Raw genomic sequence first — 16,885 nt, 5'->3', positions numbered from 1 at the left:
TGTGTCTGTAGCCCTCACTCTGAATATGTCACGCTATAGCATGAATGTTCTGTAGCCCTCACTCTGAACATGTCACGTTATAGCATGAAGGTGTCTGTAGCCCTCACTCTAAATGTCACGCTATAGCATGAATGTGTCTGTAGCCCTCACTCTGAACATATCATGTTATAGCGTAAAGGTGTCTGTAGCCCTCACTCTGAATATATCACGCTATGCTATAGCATCAGGACTGACAGGCCCTGCACTTTTCTGCACAGCTCTACACATCTCTACACATCTCTGCGATTGCACAGATAAATGATGGCAACCAAGTATTAGGATCCTTCCATCTAGTGTTGGAGTCACACACACACAAAAGCACAGGCTGGTGTGTCCAACTAGCACACCAAACATCAAAACTTGAAGCTGCGTTCATTTCTTTCACACTCTTACGCCTTTCCCCCTCTGAACAGAGTTCTTCTTGCAGCTCCTGGACAGCACAGAGCGCTCTCTGAACGAGATGTTTGTGCGGACATATGGAAAACCCTACATGCAAAATGCTGAGGTCTTCCAGGGACTGTTTGCCGAGCTCAAACGCTACTACACTGGTGGCAACGTGAACCTGGGAGAGATGCTGAGTGACTTCTGGACACGGCTGCTGGAGCGTATGTTCCAGCTGCTTAACTCTGAGTACGTCATCACTGAAGACTACCTGGACTGCATCAGCAAGTACATGGATGAGCTGAAGCCCTTTGGCGACGTGCCAAAGAAGCTGAAGTCCCAGGTGACCCGCGCGTTTGTTACCGCGCGCACCTTCGTCCAGGGCCTCATGGTCGGCCGGGAAGTGGCAAACAGACTATCTAAGGTCAGCGTCTCCTTCCTCCGCCCTCCTCCCCTCTGGGGTGTTGTGCTTTCTGCAAAGCTGGATGTTCTGGCTGGATGTTGTGTTTATTGTTGGCAATATGGCCTTCAAACTTTTCATAATACATTGTAAATTAAAATCAAAACTAAACAAGGACACCCAGACTGCTTCTGTACATTCTATACATGTTTGTTGTCTAGTGGAAAGGAAAAGTAAAGAGCCTGTGTGTTGTAGCCTGGAATGAAGGTCACTGCTTTAAATTCAGAGGAGCACACTGTGGACCATCATACCCAAACTGGTGAATGTTTGTACTGATTCAACAGGCTCAGGTTTTCCTGGTTTGCCTATGGGTAATGAGACATAGGAGAGAGACACAGCTCTGATAACCTCAGCTATGGGCCAAGAAGCAGCATGCATAATGTGGCATTTTTCCCAGAATTGCACTTAATGTCTGAGAAGTCAGAGAAATGAAAACAAAAACGATAGGATCTGATTTAAGCAGCAGCCAGGTGTCAGTTCAGACGTGCAAATGACCTGCTGTGCTTGCGATGGTTCCATTCAAAAGTTGCCATTAATGTATTAATGATATGATAAATAAAGTTGGTCCTAATGGCAAGAAATATAAAATAGATGTTAGCTGACGTAATCACATAATTTACGCTATGGCTAAGCCAGCAAACAAGTGTATTGTAGTAATTAGGGATATGAGAGTGTCTGTGGTTTGTGTGGTGTTGTAGGTCAGTGTGGTGTAGTAGGTCTGTAGCTGTGTGGTGTAGTAAGTCTGTGTGGTGTAGTAGACTTGTGTGGTGTAGTAGGTCTGTGTGGTGTAGTATACCTGTGTGGTGTAGTAGGCCTGTGTGGTATAGTAGGCCTGTGTGGTGTAGTAGGTCTGTGTGGTGTAGTAGACCTGTATGCTGTAGTAGACATGTGTGGTGTAGTAGGTCTGTGATATATAGTAGGCCTGTGTGGTGTAGTAGACCTGTGTGGTGTAGTAGACCTGTGTGGTATAGTAGGCCTGAGTGGTATAGTAGGCCTGTGTGGTGTAGTAGACCTGTGTGGTGTAGTAGACCTATGTGTGGTATAGTAGGCCTGTGTGGTGTAGTAGGTCTGTGTGGTATAGTAGGCCTGTGTTGTGTAGTAGGTCTGTGATGTATAGTAGACATATGTGGTGTAGTAGGTCTGTGTGGTATAGTAGGCCTGTGTGGTGTAGTATACCTGTGTGGTGTAGTAGACCTGTGTGGTATAGTAGGCCTGTGTGGTGTAGTATACCTGTGTGGTGTAGTAGACCTGTGTGGTATAGTAGGCCTGTGTGGTGTAGTAGGTCTGTGTGGTGTAGTAGACCTGTGTGGTGTAGTAGGCCTGTGTGGTGTAGTAGACCTGTGTGGTATAGTAGGCCTGTGTGGTGTAGTAGACCTGTGTGGTGTAGTAGACCTGTGTGGTATAGTAGGCCTGAGTGGTATAGTAGGCCTGTGTGGTGTAGTAGGCCTGTGTGGTGTAGTAGACCTATGTGGTATAGTAGGCTTGTGTGGTGTAGTAGGTCTGTGTGGTATAGTAGGCCTGTGTTGTGTAGTAGGTCTGTGATGTATAGTAGACATATGTGGTGTAGTAGGTCTGTGTGGTATAGTAGGCCTGTGTGGTGTAGTAGACCTGTGTGGTGTAGTAGACCTGTGTGGTATAGTAGGTCTGTGTGGTGTAGTAGACCTGTGTGGTGTAGTAGGCCTGTGTGGTGTAGTAGACCTGTGTGGTGTAGTAGGCCTGTGTGGTGTAGTAGACCTGTGTGGTGTAGTAGACCTGTGTGGTATAGTAGGCCTGTGCGGTGTAGTAGGCCTGAGTGGTATAGTAGGCCTGTGTAGTGTAGTAGGCCTGTGTGGTGTAATAGACCTGTGTGGTATAGTAGGCCTGTGTGGTGTAGTAGGTCTGTGTGGTATAGTAGGCCTGTGTTGTGTAGTAGGTCTGTGATGTATAGTAGACATATGTGGTGTAGTAGGTCTGTGTGGTATAGTAGGCCTGTGTGGTGTAGTATACCTGTGTGGTGTAGTAGACCTGTGTGGTATAGTAGGCCTGTGTCGTGTAGTAGACCTGTGTGGTGTAGTAGACCTGTGTGGTATAGTAGGCCTGTGTGGTGTAGTAGGTCTGTGTGGTGTAGTAGACCTGTGTGGTGTAGTAGGTCTGTGTGGTATAGTAGGCCTGTGTTGTGTAGTAGGTCTGTGATGTATAGTAGACATATGTGGTGTAGTAGGCCTGTGTGGTGTAGTAGGTCTGTGTGGTGTAGTAGGTATGTGTGGTATAGTAGGCCTGTGTTGTGTAGTAGGTCTGTGTGATATAGTAGGCCTGTGTTGTGTAGTAGGTCTGTGTGGTATAGTAGGCCTGTGTTGTGTAGTAGGTCTGTAGTAGTTCTTTCAGGCACTCCACATAAACAGGTGTGGGTACATTATTCAATTTCAACAAAATTAATATGAAAGATATACAATTTGAAAAAAATCTAGTTGCTCACAGTTTTTCAAGCTTTTATGTTATTGTCAGTTCAAACAGTTGTAAAAACTAGAAACTAATGTTTGAATTTATACCTTATATATCCTTATTCAGATCTTATTAATTTAATGTAAACAAATATTCAGCTACTACTGACATCAGTGTACATTGCATATACTGTTATATAACAGTACTGTTTATATAAACACTGTTCCGGATAAATACCTCCAGATAGAGAATCTCTGGAAACTGGGCCATCAGCCAGAATGATTACACAGTTTTTTTTTACTTCACTGTGAGGTGTGGCTTCACTGTTAGGTATGGCTTCACTGTGAGTTGTGGTTTCACTGTGAGGTGTGGTCTCACTGTGAGGTGTGGGTTGACTGTGAGTTGTGGTTTCACTGTGAGGTGTGGTCTCATTGTGAGGTGTGGTTTCACTGTGAGGTGTGGTCTCACTGTGAGGTGTGGTCCCACTGTGAGGTGTGGTTTCACTGTGAGTTGTGGCTTCACTGTGAGGTGTGGTCTCACTGTGAGGTGTTGTGTTTGACTGGTGGGATTTTGACCCCTTAGCCTGTTGTGAGGTGCGGCGTGGTTAGGCATGCAAACACTTTCCAGAAGTGTGACAGCCTTGAATGCACTTTGTTGGCAGACACATCTGTCCAGCTGTTTGATTGTGTTACAGATACATTGCAGGCATGCCTGACAGTCCAATCTGACCAGCTGTTTGATTGGTTAAGACACATCTGTCTGGCTGATGGTTTGGTTAATACACATCTGTCAGACATGTTGTAGAACCTGTCTACTTGATTCATTGCTCTAAGATTTTGTTTAGCACAGTTCGCTTCACTACATTGTTCAGATGTTAGTCTCGCTGTTTTATTACTCAGTGTCCAGCTCTTCCCACTGAAAGCCAAACGTGTGTGTTCTGCAGCAGAAATTATGAAGCACTGTATTGTTTTGTGTGTGTTTTGTTTGTATTTTCATCCAACACTGTGTCCATAGGTCAGCATGAGCCTGGCGTGTGTAAAAACCTTCACCAGGATGTTGTACTGCCCGTACTGCGCAGGCCTGCTCACTGCAAAGCCCTGCAGGCACTACTGCTTGAGTGTCCTGAGGGGCTGTGTGGCCAGCCAGGCTGACCTGGATCCGGAGTGGAGACACTACATTGGTAAGATCCCTGTTTCTCGACCTGACCAAAATGTCTGGAATGTTTGCGGTTATGTTTTGCCTCCTGTAGGCCTGGTGCCACTGTCTGTCCAAGTCACTCCAGTGTTAAATGTGTACCTCTAGAACTGCACTCATATTCCATGTGTGCAGGATGCTCATTCATTGCTAGTGTAGCTGGCGGCTGAGGAAACTCTTTACTCATCACTCTCATGGCATATCTGAACATCTGAACATGCATTGTATCTGATGGCTGTGCTGTTTCTGATGGCTGTTCTGTGTCTGGGGCAGGATGTCTGTGTGTGGGAGTGTGTGTCAGGAGAGATGTCTGTATGGGGAAGTGTGTGAGGAGAGATGTCTGTGTGGGGGAGTGTGTGTGAGGAGAAATGTCTGTGAGGAGTGTGTGAGGAGAGATGTCTGTGTGGGGAAGTGTGTGAGGAGAGATGTCTGTGTGTGGGAGTGTGTCTCAGGAGAGATGTCTGTGGGGAGTGTGTGTGAGGAGAGATGTCTGTATGGGGAATGTGTGTGAGGAGAGATGCCTGTGTGGGGAGTGTGTGTCAGGATAGATGTCTGTGTGTAGGTGTGGTCTACATCTGGTTATGTCCATATGTGTATTTCCTTGGGTGTGGTTCCATGTGCGTGTGGTCATTCTTCTCACCTGTGACTCATCCTGTCATCACTAGGATCTTGTTTAGTTTATGCTATTTCCCCTGCTCGTCTTTGTCTGATTGGTGATTGTGTGTATACACTCAGTGTGCACTTCTGCGTGTTGAAACTGCACTCGCCTCATCACCTTGCCTGACCTCGCCGTTACGTAAAGTAAATGTCTCTACCTTAAAACTGCTGTGGTTGGTCGTCGCTGGTGACAGTTCAGGGTTGAAGATAGCTTGTCCTGATTTGATGCATAGAATGATTACCTGTGTATATGGCGAAATGTTGTATGGTGGGTAAAATTCAGACAATTCCAAAGAAATTAACACTAGTACTCCCAGCATTTTCATTCCAAACTTTTTCAGGCAATCAAACTCTGTATATGACAAAACCATAATTCAGCGAGTTCCTCACGTAATGATGAACACATTCACACGCAATGGGCCTGATCATTTCACCCACAGGCTCTCTGCTGACAACATGCCCCGCACCTGCCCCGCACCTGCCCCATACCTGCCCCTGTTTACCCCCTTCATCATTTACATGAGAGGTTCTTAACACTTGCACTGAAAGAGATTCTTAAGAATATTGTATTAAGCTGGTTGGAGGACAAAGTGGATATCTTTGAGTAGTTTTCCTGCACACCTGTGTCAGTTTTAGTAAGACAGACTACTTTACAGTGTTTGTGGTTTATTTGATAACTTGTCAAATAACATTTCAGTGTTTTGCTCCACTGTGGTCCCCTGAGGCTGTTGGCCGTTGTTGGTGGTTTCAGGCTGTGGACGGAGGCCTGTTGTGGGAATAACACCACCCTACTGTCACTCACCATTTACCAGAGCATTTGAATTCACCTTATTTTGTTGCATAAAAACCAGAATAAGTTATATTTCACAGGAAGCAGTTTTTATAAGCAAATACAACATTTTTACTAACCAGCCTTAATCAAGAGTTTTATATTTGGTATCTTACATATTTATTGTTTGTTGACCCATTAATCACTCTAAACCCCTTTAATACTCCAATCTTTAACACTCTAATCTTTACCCTAATCTTTAACACTCTAATACCTATTTACCACTCTAATCTTTAACACTCTAATAACTCTTTAACACTCTAATCTTTACACTAATCTTTAACACTCTAATAGCTCTTTAACACTCTAATCCAGGGGTGGCCAACCCGTCATAGACCAAGAAGACCACTTTTCTTACTGTGTTACGGCAAAGAGCCACATCGTACATGGGCGAGTGTAATCTGTTGAGCGGGGGGGGGGGGGGGGGGGGGGGGGGGGGCTGCTCTAATCTCTAACACTCTAATCTTTAACACTCTAATCCCTCTTTATCTTATTTGAGAATATATGCAGCTATAACATTCTTTAATATTACAGTGAATCTGAAACTTTATATTTTGGGCTCTAAGTAATTTCATATATAATTAATCACTGTTGTCCTTCCAGTAGACCTTTCTCACCCCAGTGTAAATGAATCCTCATTGATTTGATTTGCTCATTCCTTTTTAATTGCGCGATTTGTTTCATTGGGTAACAGGACCTCGCCACAACTTCACAATTCATGAAAATTCAAGCCTGTAACATTTCCTGTGACCCAATAAGAAACACTCATGAATAAAATATAACTTGAAAACAGAAGACCTCCAACCCACAACCTCTAAGACACACACACAAACACACACACACACACACACACACACACACACACACACACACACACACACACACACACACACACACACACTCACCTAAGATCCACTTTTGTGTGTGACCTTACTGAGCCTGATAACTTAAATATTTGTTTGTGTTATATAAGGTGTTTTTCTCAGAAGTTTGTGTTAGCATGTGTTGCTTGGTTTTCTTTGAGCGATGGAGTGCTGCTGTTCTCGGGAGTCCTCACCCTGTTACAACCTGCCAGAATCCCCCCGTACACATACAGACCACTGTGTTACACACTGCAGGATGGGACTATGGGTCATGGTGCTGCCCTTCTGCCTTGTGTAAAGATGAGGGTCCTGTGATGAAGTACTGTATGCTAAACATGGTGGAATGGGGAGACATTAAGAGTTATTGAGGTTTATTATGGGTTATTAAGGTTAATTAAGGTTTACTACATACTCAGTAAGAGCACGTGTGGTTTGTCGATGTTCAGGCTGACAGCCTTAGACTCATGGAGCTCAGACTAGTACGCTCTTAGGGAGTTTTTCTTTTTTAAATAGTTTTAAATGTATATATGCTTTTCACATACTCAAAGTAATGCAAAACTATGAATATATGACTTTGCTTTCCAGATTTCTTCTTGTTGTCGTTCAGGCCAGTGTGGTAGATGCAGTGGTGGACGAAGTACACCAATTATGTACTTGAGTAAAAGTACAGTTACATTGCATTGAATATTACTCAAGTAAAAGTAAAAGTATTCACCTCAATTTTTTACTTGAGTAGAAGTACAAAAGTATCTGCCTTCAAAAATACTTAAGTATTAAAAGTAAAAGTAAAAACCTTTTTTTTCTTAGCGTCACATCAAAACCCCTAGGCCTACTCGATCAAAAGGTGAACAGGAAACAGTGCCTTATTTGCCTAGCAAACACAAAATACACAAAACTAGCCTATATTATCCTCACAACATTCATCTCCAAACTTTATCCATATTAATAATTCACACTAGAAAGGTAGACAAGTGGACAAACAGTTTAATATTCACCACCAAACAGAACAATAATTTCGAACCGGCCCCTTCAGTCCTAGCTTGGGGGACTTTTTCTGAGGTTCTACGTTGTCCACCACATGGCGGGACAGGGAAGCTAGAAGCTCTAGCACCTAGAACTAGAACTGTATGCAGCCCAACCAACTAAACTCATAATATTAAACTTGGCCGAATAATTAATATAATAATAATCAGAGTTGCCAACTCTCACGCAATGAGCGTGAGACACACGCATTGACTGTCTTTACCAGAGACCGTTTTCACTCGCACTACACTTCACATACATCCGATTTCTCACACTGAAAAAAATCTAGTTTATTTACCTCTGATCTACATCTATGATTCAATGAGTTACTAGTTCGCTGTGGCGCCAACCACTGGCGATCGATCGCGACATAATACTTAATTTGTGTCCAACAATTTACACTCGCCGCCACCCCCGCCAACATTTTACACACATGCCGCCGCCCGCCCCCCAACCCTGATAATAATAATTTTAATAATAATTTTAATAATTTTGCTTCGCTCATATTTACTTGCCTTCGCCTCCCTCATATGAATAAATTGTGAAGTTCGCTTCGCTTGGCCAAATTCACATGTATGTGTCCCGGCTTTAACGTTTGATGTGGGAGTCTCCTGTGTTAAACTGGCGCTTAGCATCTCCACAGATTGCAATTCGGGTACTAGCACATTGCTTTGGATAAAAGCATCTGTTAAATGTAGTGTACTTCAATGTGATATAATTAACCGGGGTATATAAACCTACTAATCTAATGGTGAACTTACTTCGATGTGTTTTTTCAAGTTTGACAGCGAGTTCATAAATGATGACAGCGATGTGTTCTTCGGAATGCAGAGGAGGAATACGAATAATTCTTCTTTTCGAGGAATACAAACACTTCGGCTAAATAAGGCCAGGGGTGTTGGGGGAAGACATCTGTTGCAGCCATGTCAGATCCTCAGCCATTTAGCGTACAAATCTTAATCTCTTACTGAGCGCTGATTGGTTATAGTCTGTGACATGGTACACTTTTACCTTTCGGTATTTTATTAAACGTTGATTTAAAAATGAAAAAGGAACGACATGTTTCTGTAAATGTAACGAAGTGAAAAGTACAAATTTTCGCTTTGAAATGTACTGAAGTAAAAGTATAAAGTCTTACCAAATAAAAGTACTTGAGTAAAGTACAGATACATGGAAATGTTACTTAAGTACAGTAACGAATTACATTTACTTAGTTACTGTCCACCACTGGGTAGATGAAGGATGTTTCTCTGTGATGCGGTGGATTAGCTGGGTCCACACCCATGTCACCGTTCCACACTGACTACGGCTACATGTGACTATATTGCTCATTTATATGGTTGATTATTATGTATGATTATATATGGTTGATTATGTGGCTGATTTATATGGTGGATTTTTATGGCTGATTATATGGTTGGCTTAATTTTTTTGGTTGATTTGCTTTGGGATTGAATGCCGGGAGCTTTATTGCAGTGCAGGGTTAAACATATCCAAATCAGCATCAGAGAAGCAACTGCTAGTTAAAGCCACCCTACCCACTGATATTAAAACCACCCTACCCACTGATATTAAAACCACCTTACCCACTGATATTAAAACCACCTTACCCACTGATATTAAAGCCACCCTACCCACTGATATTAAAACCACCTTACCCACTGATATTAAAACCACCCTACCCACTGATATTAAAACCACCTTACCCACTGATATTAAAGCCACCCTACCCACTGATATTAAAACCACCTTACCCACTGATATTAAAACCACCTTACCCACTGATATTAAAGCCACCCTACCCACTGATATTAAAACCACCTTACCCACTGATATTAAAACCACCTTACCCACTGATATTAAAACCACCCTACCCACTGATATTAAAACCACCTTACCCACTGATATTAAAACCACCCTACCCACTGATATTAAAACCACCTTACCCACTGATATTAAAACCACCCTACCCACTGATATTAAAACCACCTTACCCACTGATATTAAAACCACCTTACCCACTGATATTAAAGCTACCTTAACCACTGATATTAAAACCACCTTACCCACTGATATTAAAACCACCTTACCCACGGATATTAAAACCACCTTACCCACTGATATTAAAACCACCTTACCCACTGATATTAAAGCCACCTTACCCACTGATATTAAAACCACCCTACCCACTGATATTAAAACCACGTTACCCACTGATATTAAAACCACCTTACCCACGGATATTAAAACCACATTACCCACTGATATTAAAACCACCTTACCCACTGATATTAAAACCACCCTACCCACTGATATTAAAACCACCTTACCCACTGATATTAAAGCCACATTACCCACGGATATTAAAACCACCCTACCCACTGATATTAAAGCCACCTTACCCACTGATATTAAAACCACCCTACCCACTGATATTAAAACCACGTTACCCACTGATATTAAAACCACCTTACCCACGGATATTAAAACCACATTACCCACTGATATTAAAACCACCTTACCCACTGATATTAAAACCACCTTACCCACTGATATTAAAACCACCTTACCCACTGATATTAAAACCACCCTACCCACTGATATTAAAACCACTTAAGCACGGATATTAACGCTACCTTAACCACTGATATTAAAGCCACCTTACCCACTGATATTAAAACCCCCTTACCCACTGATATTAAAGCTACCTTAACCACTGAGTAAGGCAGCTCGGTGGTTTTCCACTGCTTCCCATGGTGCACCATTAGCATTCGTCCTCTAAAGGCCAAAAATCAGTCAGATCTATGCTGCAGTATTTTATTGTGCTTTTGTTTACTTTAATTTGAGCTATGCTTGCGGGAATATGGATAAATATATCTGGAAAGTATGTTGAAAGAATGGAGTGAACTGGTGTGTGCTGGAGTGTACCTTGTATAACGTTTTTCATTTTTGTTTATTTTATACTAAGTAGTGGTGGGCAGTTATCGGCGTTTAACGGCGTTCGTTAATTTGATACTCTTATCGGGCGATATAAAAATTATCGCTGTTAATCTATTCTTAAAGTTGGGTTGGGAACTGGGTCAAAATGGGTAATCAAACTATGATGACTTTCACCTTGATAGTGTAGCTCGATTGTATTCCTAACCTAATTGCACAGTAGGGGCGAGAACGAGTTTTCAAACCTGTGAATTACAAATCGCACGTGTGCTTACATGGATGCAGCCACGAAGTCGCCAAGTTTGCTTAATGGAAAATTCATTTTTAGGAAGCTTCCTAATGGAGACATTGACAAGACTAAAGTTGTTTGCACCTTATGCAACACGGAATTGGTTTATTGTAGGAGTTTTACCAGTCTGAAGTACCATTTAAACGCAAAGCACCCGTTTGCTAATGCTGATGACGCTGGGTCAAGCACTGATGCAGCCCAGGGGATGAGTCGCCGCTGCCGAAAACAGGTTAAATGTACTAAATGTTGGCTTACATTTCAAATCCCATGTTTAGCTGAATAAACATGTTATCAACCCCCTTTAATGTACAGTATGTAGGCTTACAAATTCAGGTTTAACTGAATAAACCGTTGAACACGAGTAGCCTACATTTTATTGAGCATGTTGAGAAAGTAGAACAGCTTTCTCAGGCAGTCATTGATGCATTTTGGAAACAGGAGATGAGCCCCTGGTCTAATGCACCCTCTGTATTAAGAAACCCTATCTCAAAGACTGACTTAGTCATTACTTGGGTAGCACGCATATGAGCCATTTTAATATAAATTAATCTAGATTAATTTCAAGATTTCAGTGAGATTAATCTAGATAAAAAAAAATTAATCTATGCCCACCCTAATACTAATGACAATATAGTGTTTTGTTTTTCTAAAACTTTGCTAGAGACAGATGGATGGATGGATGGATGGATGGTTTGATATATAGACAGATAGACAGATAGTTAGATACATACATACATACATACATATATACATACATACATAGATACATACATACATACATACATATATACAAGTTATGGCGAGGGTCAGTTCATTGTCCAGGATGGATAAACATTTTTAGGCTCCTTCAGATGGTTAATCTTCTCCATTTCTCCAGCTCTATTTCTGCCTCTTACCACATTGCTGACATCACTTGCAGTAGACAGAAAATCTGCAATATCTTGCTAAAATGTTCAAGAACTTGAGCTTCGATTCTGCTCATTCACAGCATCTGTGTTGACCTGCCTCTCCAGTCTGTAGTCAAGTTTGGCACAAAGATATTTCTAGGTGTTGACTGACATGTTTTGTTCTGGTGATTCCTCCTGAGGTCAAACACTCTGTCGATGGTCCTGGTCACACTGAGGAGTTCTTCCCAAACCATTCAGCAGTGTAACATGCCCCTGTACTCATGTCCTTCTGTCATGATGTGCCCAACCACTGCAGAGTCATCAAATAATGTCTGCCGATGAGAGACTGTTGTGAGGAGGAGTGTGAGCACTACACTTCCCTGTGGCACTTTGCAGTACTGCACAGTAGTGCCTCAGACGTGCACCTTCCCAGATGCACACGCAGGAATCTGCCAGACATGTTTCACACCTGTGCTGACTATGACCAAAAATAGTTTCTGCCTTCTTATCCAGAGGAAACAGGAAGTAACTGGTACATTGTGTTATTTTGTCAAGTGTTGGTGATTTTGGAACAATTTTGATACATTTACAATATCTTCATTTATTTTATTTTTTAACAGCTTTTCTTGTTAGAATGAAATCCATGCTTGCCTGGAAATGAAAATTAAATGTACTCCAGAAAACAAAAGAGGAAATGTCAGAGTCTGAATAATACTTATAGAAATATGAAATAGAAATATGTATGGTTCAAACTCTGTGGTGCCATTGTGTCTGGTAGCAGAGTGGTTCAAACAGTGTAGTGGACATAGTACGGCTGCCATGCAGATGGGGTGGCCGGACGGGGGGAGGGGGGGGGGGTGTTAATGTGATCCTAGACCACATGGCCATGCCCTTAGAAAACATATGTTGACAAGGTTTCCTTGGACATATTTGTGGACAGAACTGGTGCCACACCCTTTGTCTTCTGGCATAACAGCAGCTCAGATGCTGTGAGAGCATACAAGGAGAGAGAGGGATAGAGAAAGAGAAGGAGTGAGAGAGAGGGGGAAAGAGGGAGAAATAGATAGAGAGAGAGAGAGACCTAGAGCTGACCTGAGTTAGCAGGCAGGTGCGTAGTGGTGTAGGGAGGGTGTAATGGTGTAGGGGGGATGTAGTGGTGTAGGGGGGATGTAGTGGTGTAGGGAGGGTGTAGTGGTGTATGGGGGATGTAGTGGTGTAGGGAGGGTGTAGTGGTGTAGGGGGGATGTAGTGGTGTAGGGAGGGTGTAGTGGTGTAGGGGGGATGTAGTGGTGTAGGGAGGGTGTAGTGGTGTAGGGGGGATGTAGTGGTGTAGGGAGGGTGTAGTGGTGTAGGGGGGATGTAGTGGTGTAGGGGGGATGTAATGGTGTAGGGAGGGTGTAGTGGTGTAGGGAGGGTGTAGTGGTGTAGGGGGGATGTAGTGGTGTAGGGAGGGTGTAGTGGTGTAGGGGGGATGTAGTGGTGTAGGGAGGGTGTAGTGGTGTAGGGGGGATGTAGTGGTGTAGGGAGGGTGTAGTGGTGTAGGGGGGATGTAGTGGTGTAGGGAGGGTGTAGTGGTGTAGGGAGGGTGTAGTGGTGTAGGGAGGGTGTAGTGGTGTAGGGGGGATGTAGTGGTGTAGGGAGGGTGTAGTGGTGTAGGGGGGATGTAGTGGTGTAGGGAGGGTGTAGTTGTGTGGGAAGGGTGTAGTGGTGTAGGGAGGGTGTAGTGGTGTAGGGAGGGTGTAGTTGTGTGGGGGGAGGGTGTAGTAGTGTGGGGAGAGTGTAGTGGTATAGGGAGGGTGTAGTGGTGTAGGGAGGGTGTAGTTGTGTGGGGGGAGGGTGTAGTGGTATAGGGAGGGTGTAGTGGTGTAGGGAGGGTGTAGTTGTGTGGGGGGAGGGTGTAGTAGTGTGGGGAGGGTGTAGTGGTATAGGGAGGGTGTAGTGCATGGAGGTTAAAGGGCTATGGAACACACTGCTCACTGCGTCACTCCAGGCTGCTGGTGTAGAAGGATGGAGAGGGGGATTTGTCAGGGTCTATGTGTAGAAGGATGGAGAGGGTGGATTTGTCAGGGTCTATGTGTGGGGTAAAACATAGCTGATGTCTTTCTAATAGCAAGGCTGTGTCAGTCCATAGTGGTTGCTGTGTGTAATTTGGACTTGTGTGGTGGGCCACACCTTAAGGACAGGGCAGAGAGTTCAGCATTCAGCCACCTGCCACAGAAGATGCTTATTTTTATTTGAGCTGTAATGTAAGAGTTCTACTAACACACACACACACACACACACACACACACACACACACACACACACACACACACACACACACACACACACACACACTCTCTCTCTCTCTCTCTCATCTCACTCTCATCTCACTCTCTCAGAGAAATACATATTGAAGCACAGATCATAGTTTTCCTCTGTTTCTCGAGCAATGGCATTCATTCACATTTAAAGCACAGAATCTCTGTGAAAACAACTCCAGAGCGTTAGTCTATATAACGGAGAATGAAACATTGATTTTATGCTGACATAAAAGAATCTGTAATCTAATGAAACTATGTTGCTGGCTGTGGTGATTCTCAAGATGGTGGTTAGTTCAAGGTCTGAGGAGGTCCTGCTCTGCCCAGCCAGCCAACCACAGAGGAGATGTTGTCTTTTAGCTATAGCACTTTTTTGTCTGGACACAAGCCATTCACCATAGTTTAAAACAGCCAGGGCAAGGCTGACTACATCACCAGTGTAAGGCAACCTCCAGTGTAGGATTAAGGTCAACAGAGTGGGCATGTTTTAGAGTACAGTGGGGGTAGTACAGGTGTGTTTTAGAGTACAGTGGGGTAGTACAGGTGTGTTTTAGAGTACAGTGGGGGTAGTACAGGTGTTTTAGAGTACAGTGGAAGGTAGTACAGGTGTTTTAGAGTACAGTGGGGGTAGTACAGGTGTGTTTTAGAGTACAGTGGGGTAGTACAGGTGTGTTTTAGAGTACAATGGAAGGTAGTACAGGTGTTTTAGAGTACAGTGGGGGTAGTACAGGTGTATTTTAGAGTACAGTGGAAGGAGTACAGGTGTGTTTTAACTTACCAAACTGTGTCCACATTTTGAAGGTAAGACAACTAAAAAGCCAAAGATTTATGTGTCAAACATAAAAATGAGCAACAATGTGGACAATACCTCATACCTACATAACTACACATGAATTCTGACAAATTATCTTTATGTGTAACTTTATAATTAAAGTTAACATTGCAGAACAAGACCAATACAGTTCATATATGAGTGACGTGGACTGGGCTCTTCTGTCACCCAGCAGATTCACTGTTTACATGACCATTCAAAAAACAGAATATTTACTTACAAAAAGTCTCTCTTGCTCTCTCTTCATTTTTCTGTCTCTTTCTTGCATCATGATTCTTCTCTCTCTCTCTCTCTCTCTCACTCTCTCTCTCTCTCTCTCTCTAACTCTCTCTCTGTCTGTCTGTCTCTCTCATTCTATGTCTCTGTCTCTGTCTCTCTCTCTCTCTCTCTCTCTCTCTCTCTCTCTCTAACTCTCTCTCTGTCTGTCTGTCTCTCTCATTCTATGTCTCTGTCTCTCTCTCTCTCTCTGTCTCTCTCTCTCTCTCTCTCTCTCTCTTCTATTTGACAGACGCCATGCTGCTCCTGACAGAGAAGCTGGAGGGACCTTTCAACATAGAATCTGTGATGGAGCCAATTGATGTGAAGATTTCTGAGGCCATCATGAACATGCAAGACAAAAGTGTGCAGCTCTCCTACCAAGTATGTCACCATGGCTACACCCTGCCCCGCCCTCAGCCCCCTCCAAGGACAGAGCAGCTTACCTTCACATATCATGTACATGGAAGCCTGTATTTTATCTGTGGTTTTCTCTGTTTTCAGTCCCAATGGTCCAAACATTGTTATCTCCAGTTACAGCTCTCTGTGTAATGAATGGTAGAGTTGCAGTGGTTGTCAGAAATGTGCACCTCTAAATACACTCAATAGTTCATCTTCTCCCCAGCTTTCTCTGAATTCTGTTTTGACCACTAATTGTAGTTCTTTCAGAAAGAGAAAAAAGGAGCATGTGGATTTACCAGATACCACGATGCAGATGGATTAGGCTCAGATTAATAAGACACCATGGTCCAGATGGGTTAGGCTTAGATTAACCAGACACCATGGTGCAGACAGGTTAGATTCAGATTAGCCGGACACCGGTGTAGACAGGTTAGGCTCAGATTAACCAGACAACAGTGCAGACAGGTTAGGCTCAGATTAACACTGCTGGATCTGCCACTCATGTTCTTTTTATAGCAACAGTTTTGCAGTCTAGCCTTTGTATATTAGTCACCATGTCCCCTCCTTTAAAGCCTTGAAAATTACACGTGTTTGAAAAGAACACATTTAACGTATTACAGACCTCACCGTGACTGACGTGATCGCTGGCGTTTTTAGCTGCTGTTAGTCTTTACCGTAGTGGCTTTGCGAGTGGAGTGCTGTGCTGTGGAATGCAAACCCTGTTTTCCTTCGGGGAACCGTGTCCCTCAGCTGCTGCTGGGATGTGTTCTCTCTGTCTAATTGCAGGTTTTTCAAGGATGTGGCCAGCCCAAGGCCTCTGGAACGAGCAGGTCTGCCCGCGGCGTCTCGGACGTTTTTAACGTGCGTTTTAGGCCCTACGGACCCGAGGAGTTGCCCACGACCGCTGCTGGCACAAGTCTCGACCGTCTGGTAAGGAGGGGAGGGGAGGGGGTAAACCCCACTAACACACACGTCCTTCAGCACAGACATCATTCATCTCTCACCCACTTCATACTGTTGACAGAAACATTTGAGCTGTACTGGATGACCTGAGCTCAAGTGGCCCACACTCTATTGCCCCTGGGTGTTCTCAGTTGATTTACTCTTCACAGACTA

The 16,885-nt window shown here is 43.6% G+C and overlaps 1 protein-coding gene across 4 annotated transcripts in view; it reads left to right on the top strand.

The window, feature by feature from the left end:
- The window catches only part of gpc6b (glypican 6b), a 69,869-nt gene that overhangs the window by 32,770 nt on the left and 20,214 nt on the right, over nucleotides 1-16,885 (top strand). For all 4 annotated transcript variants that reach the window (XM_077001931.1, XM_077001932.1, XM_077001933.1 and 1 more), the window contains exons 3-6: nucleotides 453-844; nucleotides 4,316-4,481; nucleotides 15,621-15,751; nucleotides 16,556-16,699. In XM_077001931.1, coding sequence (XP_076858046.1) covers nucleotides 453-844; nucleotides 4,316-4,481; nucleotides 15,621-15,751; nucleotides 16,556-16,699 — 833 coding nt within the window. The remainder of the gene's footprint in view (nucleotides 1-452; nucleotides 845-4,315; nucleotides 4,482-15,620; nucleotides 15,752-16,555; nucleotides 16,700-16,885) is intronic.

Source organism: Brachyhypopomus gauderio, chromosome 4 (assembly GCF_052324685.1).
Source record: "Brachyhypopomus gauderio isolate BG-103 chromosome 4, BGAUD_0.2, whole genome shotgun sequence".
In the NCBI taxonomy this organism is placed as follows: domain Eukaryota; kingdom Metazoa; phylum Chordata; class Actinopteri; order Gymnotiformes; family Hypopomidae; genus Brachyhypopomus; species Brachyhypopomus gauderio.
Note: the sequence above shows the minus strand (reverse complement) of the source record. Positions and strands in the feature narration are given on the sequence as shown.